Raw genomic sequence first — 9192 nt, forward strand, 5'->3', positions numbered from 1 at the left:
CCCCCGGGGGTGGCGGCGCCCGCCTCTCGGAGAGGGAGGCTCGGGGCGAGGGAGCTGGCAGTGGTAGCAGCTGCTTCCACTTTTCCGTCCGCCAGGCAGCGGCCAGCACCTCACCCTTGGTGGTTGGGGGTCATGGTGTCCCCCGACCCACCTAGGCAGACCAGGGCCAGCGGCTGGCACCAGCTCTGGGTGCGGATGCTGCTGCAGTTGGAGAAGGACCCTGGGGGTCCTCGGCAGATGACCTGGCGGAGCCGGGGCTGGGGTGCGTTGAAGGCAGGGACAGTGCCGAGTCTGCAGATGTCCCCGCAGTGCAGCTGGCGGCAGAGGTGGGAGGCCTGCCCCGGGCCCGGCGGGGAGCTGCCCTGCAGGCCCCAGCTCTGTGCGCACACCGTGCTCCAGGAGTCCTGGGCGTAGACCTGCAGCCGGCCCTGGCACTGCGAGCTGGAGCCCTCCAGTCGCACCTTGAAGCCTGTGGCTGTGGAAGGAGGGGCGTCAGGCCTGCCCGGGTGCCCTTCTGCCCGCCGCGGCCTCCCAGCGCCCACTGAGCTCATCCCTGTGGGCACCGCACTGGTGGCACTCGGGGCTCATGCTGGGGCTGTGTATCGCAGAGCCAGAGGTGAGCCCAACAGGGGCCAAAGGCCTGGCACCTCCTGCCTGGCACCGTAGCCCGTCCCACAGACCCAGGTGACCGCTTCAACCTTTGCGGTCAGACCTTCAGGGGCACAGCTCACACTTGGTGAGATGCTCTCCTCACATCAAGGGCAGCCCTGGATAGTTTGACGAGAGTGTGTGAGCAGGAAGCAGCACCGCGTGGACAGCCACGTGCCGTCACCCAGAGTCCCTGCAGCCCCGAACCCGGACTTAGCGCTGCTGATCTGCTTTCTGTCTGAGGGTTGGGTTTTGCTGTTCCCTGGAGCCTCAGAAATCGGGCGGAGGGCCCGTGGGCCTTTCCTGGCCTCTCGATCTGTGGCACCATCTGCCTGCCCGCTCCTGTCTCTGTGGGTGCCATCGCAGCCTCAGCACGGCCACCCCAGCTCTCGGTGCAGCCAGGTCGTGTCTGGGTTGCCTGTGTGAGCTGATCTTCAGGGCTGTGTCTGTCTGTCCCAGTTAGGACCTGGGAGAGGCACCACCGGGCGGCTTTGTGACCTTACACAGCTCCCCCAGGGAAAAGGTGCCCCTCGGTATTCGTGGGAGACTGGCTTTGGGGCCTCCAGGAAGGAGCCCAAATCCATGCGCTCAAGCTCCCTGCCTAGGATGGTGGGGCTGGGTGTAGCTCAGGGATCCAGCATGTGTTTAGTGTCCCCAGCGCCCCAAAATAAACAAAACAAAATAAAATGTCCTAATAACAGTGGCCGAGACCTAATGCGTGTGCTGGGCATCTTGGGTCCCCTCCAGCCAGTGGAGCCACAGTCCCCCGGCCGAGCCCTCCACGTGCTCTTCCTTACCCGTGTCTTCCCCGCTGGGCCAGCCGAGGCAGGAAGCGACTGCAGAGAGGAGAGAGGACGGTCAGGAAGTGGGGTGCCCTCCCTGCCCCCGCTGTCCCCAGCCAGGAGCCCCAGACCCCCTTTCGTTCTGCAGCCTGGCACCCCAAGCGAGCACGTGAAGTCAGCAGGGTGGGCTGCAACCATCAGCACCTCCCTCCCTCCATCTCTCTCTCAAAAAAAATCCACTTTTAGGGGTAACGCGTGCAGACGTGGATTCTCCCTCAGTGTGCTGCTGGGTGACCCCCGTCTCCGCTGAGCACGCCCAGCCTTGTCATCCCGGGGCTTCCCCAGGCTCCCCCCGGAGGAGCAGCCCTTGTCATCGCAGAATGTAGGCCGGAGCAGGGACCGTCTGGAGCCCTTCACGTGGCTCTGCTCCACATCTGGAGCTCCGAGAGGGGCGCCAGCGCCATGCTCCCGCCCTTCCCAAGGCAGGGAGCGCCGTGCTGTCTCCACGTCCGGCTCCTGCAGCGGCCAGGACACACGTGAAGGATGGAAGGACGCCGCTGCTGACCCAGGGGTCCACTGCCTGAGGCCCGTCTGACTGGAGCGAGGCACTCAGGACAGCATGGGGACCGAATCCAGGCCCTGAACGTGGAGCTGCAACCTCAGTTTTTTTGTTTTCTTTTGACATGGCTCAAATTGCCCAGGTTGGATGTAGACTTTCAATCCTCCTGCCTCAGCCTCTCAGAGGGCTGGGATTACGGGCCTGCACCCACCCCGACAGAAGCTGACTTCTACAGGAAGTGACTGTGTGTCCCTCCCTCAGGAGAAACTGTCACTGGGTGTTTACACAGCCTGCTCTCGCTGGGTGCCTGGGCTGTGGTGGGGATTCCACAGGAAGTCGCGTGGCCCCTTGGGCGCAGAGCTGTGCCCCAGGATGGCTCAGGATAGGAGGTCCCATCCCCGAGATCCTGTCACTGCCTCCCTGCTGTCGTGGGCCTTGGGAGGGTCTGGTTGTTCTCCCGAGCAGAGCCCGGTGGAGAGGGCTGGGCTGGCAGGATGAGGAGGCAGGGCCCTGCCCTGCTCCCCACGCACCCCCACTGCCGAGGAAGCAGGAGTGCCAGGCTGAGGGCAGCCGGACAGGAGGCTGCGTCTTCAGATGGCCACTTGCGCCGGGACAACGCTCGCTGGTGCCCAGGCCCGGAGCAAACCATGGCCTGGCTTGGCACGGTGTCCTCTGCCCCACCTGGATGGGCCTGCCGTGCCAAGTGTGGAGGAGATGTGGAGGGTGGAGAACCCGCCAGCCTCGCAGGCCCCACGCAGAGCAGCCCAGCTGGCTGGGAGAGACGGAGGAGTGAGCCACCCTCGGGCTGTCCGGTCCCCAGGGCTCTGCTCCTGCGCCATCTGTGAGGTCACCACCACCGTCCCGTCTCCATCTCCTCCACTGTCACGGCACCTGCACGCAGCAGCGCTTGCCTCTTCCAGGCCGCTCTCCCTCGGAGCCCTCTGCGGTGCACGAGGTGGGTGTCCCTAGGCCTCTTGTGGACCAGGAGGCCGGAGCGACACAGCTGGCTGTGCTGCCGCCTGTCTCCGAGGCCTCCACACTCTGTGCCGACGCCGGCCTATCCCTCAGCGGTGAAGTTCTGTGCTGTCCCTGCCGGCGCTCTATCCAGACACTATGCTCTGGCCTTTAGCTCAGCGCAGGACGTGCAGGGCTGACCCCGTCCAGCACTTCCGGTCTCCATCGTCAGAGGCCTCTTCTCGTTTCTTAGCTGCTTCTCACCGGTGACAGAGCAGCCCCGGCTCCCCCGGACTGTGGTGCAGCCTGCTGGGGTCCCCTGACACCTCTAGCTTATGCCAGCTGCCTAGGCCCGGGCCCTGCTCAGAGACCTTGAGGTCATGCGGGGCAGGAATACAGAAGCATCACCTCACCATACTGCCACCCACGCTGTCCTCAGCAGACTTCTCCAAGGGGCTTTCCTGCCTGCCAGCTGCCCTCCGAGTGCCCCTAGTAGAGGGCTTGGATGGACAAGCCCAGGCAGGGCTCAGGGAGGGAGAGACGGACCAGAGAGACAGAGACAGGACGGGAGAGGGGCATCTCATGGGCCGCTTCCTGCCATGGATTAGTCTTATTTGCTCTGCACAGTGCTTAAAAAAATATTTGAGGGCCCAAGATTTAGCTCAGTAGCGCTGTACCTGCTTTGCAAAGGCAAGGTCCTGAGTTTGATCCCTGGTACCACCAAAAACAAAAACAAAAAACTTTGAGCCGTTTTTTTGCTCTGTTTTGCTTTTGAGACAGGGTCTCTCTGTGTAGTTCAGGCTGGCCTTGAACGTGGTATGTAGCCCAGAGTGGCCTGGACCTCGTGGCAATCTTCCTGCCTCAGCCTCCCAAGTGCTGGGATTACAGGCGTGTGCCACCACCCCCTCACTGAGCCAGTTTTTTAAAGGCTTCATTTTGTTTTCCTTTTTAAATCCCAGATCCCAAAGTTTTTAGAGCATAGGGTGTCCTGGATACCCCAGGTGGCCCCTGGGCTTTCTGATCTGCCAGCTCTTAGCCCTTTCTTTCTCCTGCACCCGGAGAGTACTGGCCTGGGCGCACTGTGGCCTTCCTGAAGCCTGTGTCTTCGCCACGGGAGCTGCAGCAAGACGGTCAGCGGCAGGAGCATCCCCACAGCAGCGACCCTCAAAGCTGTGTCAGGACTTCTGGGAAGCACGGGCGAGGAAGGAGGACCGCGGCAGGCGAAGGGTGCGTCGGGTCAGCGTAAGCGGTCTCTTGTCCCGGCTGGTGACCTGGCGTCTGACTGACTGGGCCTGCAGCCAAGCCCATTGTCCCCTGTGCTCCCGGCATTGCACCCCCGTGCGCTTGCACCCTGTTCTGGTGGACACAGGTCCATTTTCCAGATGAGGAAACTGAGTCACACCTCCTGCCGTGTGCAAAGATCCAGGCTCTGGGTGGGGAGGGGACCGCACGCTTCTGGGGTGGCGTGGGGAGCACAGAGCTTGGACACTGTCTGCCTGCAGTGGCTGGGGCCCCCGGCCTCCCCTGGGCATCTGGGCCGGGCAGGGACAGTGCTGAGGGCCAAGAGGTGGGCACACTGCCCCCTGTGCCTCGGGGGTGGCGCTCAGGCCTCGGGGACACTGTCCTTCCCTGGGACCCATCACCGCTGTCCCTGGGAGACCCCAGCCTCTCTGTCGCCTCACAGCCTACCGTCTGCCTGCAGTGGCTGGGGCCCCCGGCCTCCCCTGGGCATCTGGGCCGGGCAGGGACAGTGCTGAGGGCCAAGAGGTGGGCACACTGCCCCCTGTGCCTCGGGGGTGGCGCTCAGGCCTCGGGGACACTGTCCTTCCCTGGGACCCATCACCGCTGTCCCTGGGAGACCCCAGCCTCTCTGTCGCCTCACAGCCTACCCTACCGCCCTGCTCCGTCTCCCGCTGGGCCTCCGCAGGTTCTGCAGGCCGGGTCTGGTCCCTCTCCTTCCCTGCGTCCCCACACCCGCCTGTCACCGCCGGGCCATCAACAGTGAGCCTGTCTCTGCCGAGATGCATTCTGGGTGGCCATGTGGGAGCCGGACTGGACCTGCCTTGCTCCAAAGCCCTCCACAGGGCAGAGTGCACACACACACACACACACGGGTACACAGACGCTTCGTTTTGCCCGGTGGAGCTGAATTCTGCCTGGTCCTTGGGGATGCTGCAACTGGTGCAGCCACGCAGGGTGACCTGAGGGCTCTGCAGCCCCTTTGCCCCTTAAAAGCCTCCCTTCCTGCGGGGGGCAGGTGTGGGGACCCCGATCCTTGGTACTCAGTGCCTCGAAGGCCTCAGCTCTGCAGCTTGGGCAGTGGCTGGCTGGCCTCACCACTGGGCACTCCTGCTGGACGCCCTGTCCTGCCCCCGGCCTCTGCCCTGTCGGCCCCTCTGCTGGGAACCTTCTTTGTCTTTCTCTGCCTGGCTGCTCCTCCCAGCTCAGGCTCAGAGGGGACGTCGCCTCCTGCTGAGGCCCCACCTGCCCCTTTGAAGGTGCCCCACACACCCTGGCCACCTGCCCTGGCCACCCTGGAGCCCTGGCCACCGTGACTTCCTGTGCAGCACTCCGCAGTGGCCCCAGATGGGTAAGGAACTCTGCGCTGATTTCTGGGCTCCAAGGCCTGTCCTCCTCTGTGAGCTGGCCGGGGATGCCTGCCTCCGTCCCCCGGCTCTCAGAGGAGTAAACGCAGTGTGAAGAGAGCTGGACGGTGGCCTTGGGCGACCCTTCCCCGCCGGGCCCGCCTGTCCTGCCGCCCGGTTGTAGCCGCTTTTGCTATTCACTGAGCGCTGGGTGCACAGCACACCCAGCACACACTGAGCCCAGGCCTGGCTTCATTGGCCCCTCAGACCTCTGGGCAGAGCGGCACCTGCAGAGCGGCCAGGGCCAGTGGCTGGAGCCCTTCAGCTGAGAAGTCACCCAGGAGGCCATGGGCCCCTTCCTGTGTCTCAGGTGGGAGGCCGCAGGGCCAGGGCTGGTGCTCAGGCCACTCTTCTGGACACGGCTTGGGCGCCCACACCGCTCCCCCAGCCTGGCCCTGCCCTGGCAGCGTCCCGCCCTTGGGGCTATGTGTCTGAGGGTGGAGGCTCCATCCCGGGCTCCTCTGCCCACCGAGAGGCTGGCGAGGCCTGGGCCTGGCCGCTCAGGCTGCTCCTCCCTGGGCCTCGGTTTACCTCCGACAGCGGAACCGTGTCTCATCTGCTCCCTGGCTGCTTGAAGCTTGTGGAAGGCGATGGCTTTGGGAGCATTTCACGGGCGTGATCCCCGGATGGAGATCACCATCCCATCACACAAATGTCTGCGCCTGGAGCCATGTGCCCCTCTGGTCCCCAGGGCACGCTCCTGACTCCTGCAGACCTGGCCAGGAGCTCTCCAGGACTGGGCTTCGCTCCACACCCCGTGGGGTTCGTCGGGGTGCAGAGGGCCGAGGGCCGCATCCAGGTGTCCCGCACAGCACCTCCTGCCGTGGACACATGGCCACGGGAGCACACGTGCACACCGGCCAAGCACCACACATGAGGAGGGCAGTGTGCAGGGCCCCGAGAGTGACAGAGGCCCAGATGCACACACATGGTTTCCATACTCCCCACCGCCACACTCTGCCAGTGGCACACAGTGCAGGGCCAAGGACAGCCTGGAACCCAGGCCCCGACCCTTCCTCTTGATCACGCCCGCCACGCCTCTGGGCCTAGCTGCAGCTGTGGCTGTCACACCCTTGGGACACTCAGGGCCGAGAGGCCTGTAACAGGCTCAGAACCCGGTGCTGGGTGGGGCAGGACAGGAGGCTATGCCCCCAACCTCCCACTGCCCTCAGGGCAGCCCTCTCCTGCTCTCTGCCCGCTCCACTCAAGAGCACTGGCACGGTTACGTCCCAGTCCAGGAGGCACCGGTGCTGCTGGGCCCCTGGCGATGCTGCAGAGCTAGGGCTGGGCTAGGATCCCGGATCTGGGGAGGCCCAGGCCGGGCGCTCCGGGAGAAGCGGGAGGCAGTGGCGGTGGGACTGAGGGCCGGCCCAGAGCAGGCTCCCGCCTGAGCCACGTGACTCCCCAGAGCAGACCAGGCGACCCAGTCCCAGTCCAGGAGGCACCGGTGCTGCTGGGCCCCTGGCGATGCTGCAGAGCTAGGGCTGGGCTAGGATCCCGGATCTGGGGAGGCCCAGGCCGGGCGCTCCGGGAGAAGCGGGAGGCAGTGGCGGTGGGACTGAGGGCCGGCCCAGAGCAGGCTCCCGCCTGAGCCACGTGACTCCCCAGAGCAGACCAGGCGACCCAGGACCCAGGAGCCTGCTCCTCCTGGCCTCCGCGAACTGAGCACCTGTGGGTGAGGCTTCAGGCTGTGTCCCACTTGCTCAAGGAGGAAGAGGGCAGGGCGGCAGGCTGGGTTGGGGTGCAGGCGGGGCGGGGCCTGCGTCACTGTGTTTGAAGTCGAACTGTCGACTTCCTCCCGGCAGAGCTACTGCCGAGGATACAGCCTGGCGTGGCCCTCACTGTGCCAGTGGTGGTGATGTCAGGGTGACACGTGTGCGTGCCACATGCTGACCTCCCTCTGGCTTCACTCGAGGCCACACTGCTGGCCTGCGGGCCACGGCAGCAGGCCTGGGGCTCTCCAGGACCTGAAGGCCCCACTGGCTGAAAGCGCCGGCTGCCCCTGGGGCCCGAGGCGCCCGCTGGACTCACTCTGCAACGCCCCTCCCTCGGCCATCTCCTGGCATGGGTGTGGACGTGTTGATTGTGCTGGACCCTGCACACATGTGTCTCCCACCACCGCCCTGTCTCTTCCTGCTGCAGCCCTGTCCTCCAGGCCCTGCCGAGGCCCAGGCCCAGGGGCATCTGTGCAGGTCCAGGCAGCTGAGTCCCCAGCAATTCCGGGGCCCATCCCTTGCCCAAGAATGAATCCATCTTTTGACACCATGCCCATGGCCCGTGGGAAGTAGCCAGGTTTTCGCCTGCCCAAGCAGGGCAATGAAAGCTGCTTTTCCCTTCGCTCCAGAAGCAGCCTGGTCCCTCCCAGTTGGTCCTGACCCCTCAGGCTCAGGCCGGAGCTGGGCGGCCGGGCTGGCGTCCCCGGAAGCTTGGCCTGTGTGTGGTGATGTTCACCATGCTGTTGTTTCTGGGGTAACACATTTCTGGGAGCTCTGCTAGGACAGAGAGCTGAGCCAGGCTGAGCTGCTGGACGCAGGGCTCGGGGGCCGCACAGCCCGGTCCACAGTCGGGGCAGCCTCCGTGGTCCGCGGGTGCCCTGTCCTGGCTCCTCCTGCCCCTTGCTTCTGCTCCACGTCTCTTTTGGGCTTCCTTTGCCTCTGCTGTTCCAGACGGAAGAGCAGACTCACCTGGGTGTGCCCTGGCCTCTGAGCTGTGTACATGCACTGGGCACGCATAGGTCCGTGTGGGACCTGGTAGCTTCTGAGCTCCCGGCCCTTGTCCTCCCCGGGCCCCTCAGAGGAAGTCCTGCTGCAGACACTGTGGGGCCCATCCGGGTGGTTTCCATTTTACCTGCGTGCTCCAATCTGTGTCTGTGAGGACGCGGCTTCCTGCTTGGCAGCCCGGCTCCCTTTCTTCTGGTCCTCACGGCCTCCGCACCTCACCCTCTGCTCCTTCTCCGCCGGCCCAGCCCAGTCCTCCAGCCCTTGGCCTCCCACCCTGTGTCCAGCGGGTGCTGCGTTCCCGTGCACTCCCCGGTCCGTGTTCACTGTACACGTTACCCGTGGGTCAGACCCCCGAGAGGTCCCACCCAGACCTGCTGCAGATCTGCGAGCTCTCGCGTGAATTTAAACTTCAGTTTAGCCAGGTGGTTCTCGTGTGAATTAAAACTTCAGTTTAGCCAGGTGGTTCTCGTGTGAATTAAAACTTCAGTTTAGCCAAGTGGCTCTGAGTTCACATGGCTTAAATAAGTCTTTGACAGGGAGTCAATCTGAAAGTGTTGGGTGAGATGTCTTTCAGAACTGTTACTATTCTTCCTGGTTTGCTGGCCAGTCAAGATTGTATTTATCTTTGTTAGTATTTAAAATGTCATGTTCGTTGTGTTCTGTGTTTCAAGGATTGCAATTTGACATTGTTGTTTGACAAGAAAATAATTTAAAATGATTACAGCCAGGTGTGGGAACACACACCTGTAACCCCAGCGCTCTGGGAAGCTGAGGCAGGAGAATCACAAGTTTGGGTTCAGCCTGGGCAACTTAGACCTTGTCTCAAATGCATATGTTTTTGTTTTTGGTTTTTTTTGGTACCGGGGATTGAACTTGGGTCCTTG

At 63.7% G+C, this 9192-nt stretch overlaps 1 protein-coding gene across 1 annotated transcript in view; it reads right to left on the reverse strand.

The window, feature by feature from the left end:
* Cd5 (CD5 molecule) overlaps positions 1 to 2638 on the reverse strand; it is a 7707-nt gene extending 5069 nt beyond the window's left edge. Inside the window, exons 1-4 of the mRNA XM_033756582.1 lie at positions 2520 to 2638; positions 1694 to 2025; positions 1446 to 1484; positions 115 to 475 (exon numbers count right to left, since the gene is read on the reverse strand). Coding sequence (XP_033612473.1) covers positions 115 to 475; positions 1446 to 1484; positions 1694 to 2025; positions 2520 to 2638 — 851 coding nt within the window. The remainder of the gene's footprint in view (positions 1 to 114; positions 476 to 1445; positions 1485 to 1693; positions 2026 to 2519) is intronic.
* Positions 2639 to 9192: the final 6554 nt, after the last annotated feature.

This window comes from Fukomys damarensis, unplaced genomic scaffold (genome assembly GCF_012274545.1).
Source record: "Fukomys damarensis isolate Sample0158 unplaced genomic scaffold, DMR_v1.0_HiC HiC_scaffold_27, whole genome shotgun sequence".
Lineage (NCBI taxonomy): Eukaryota > Metazoa > Chordata > Mammalia > Rodentia > Bathyergidae > Fukomys > Fukomys damarensis.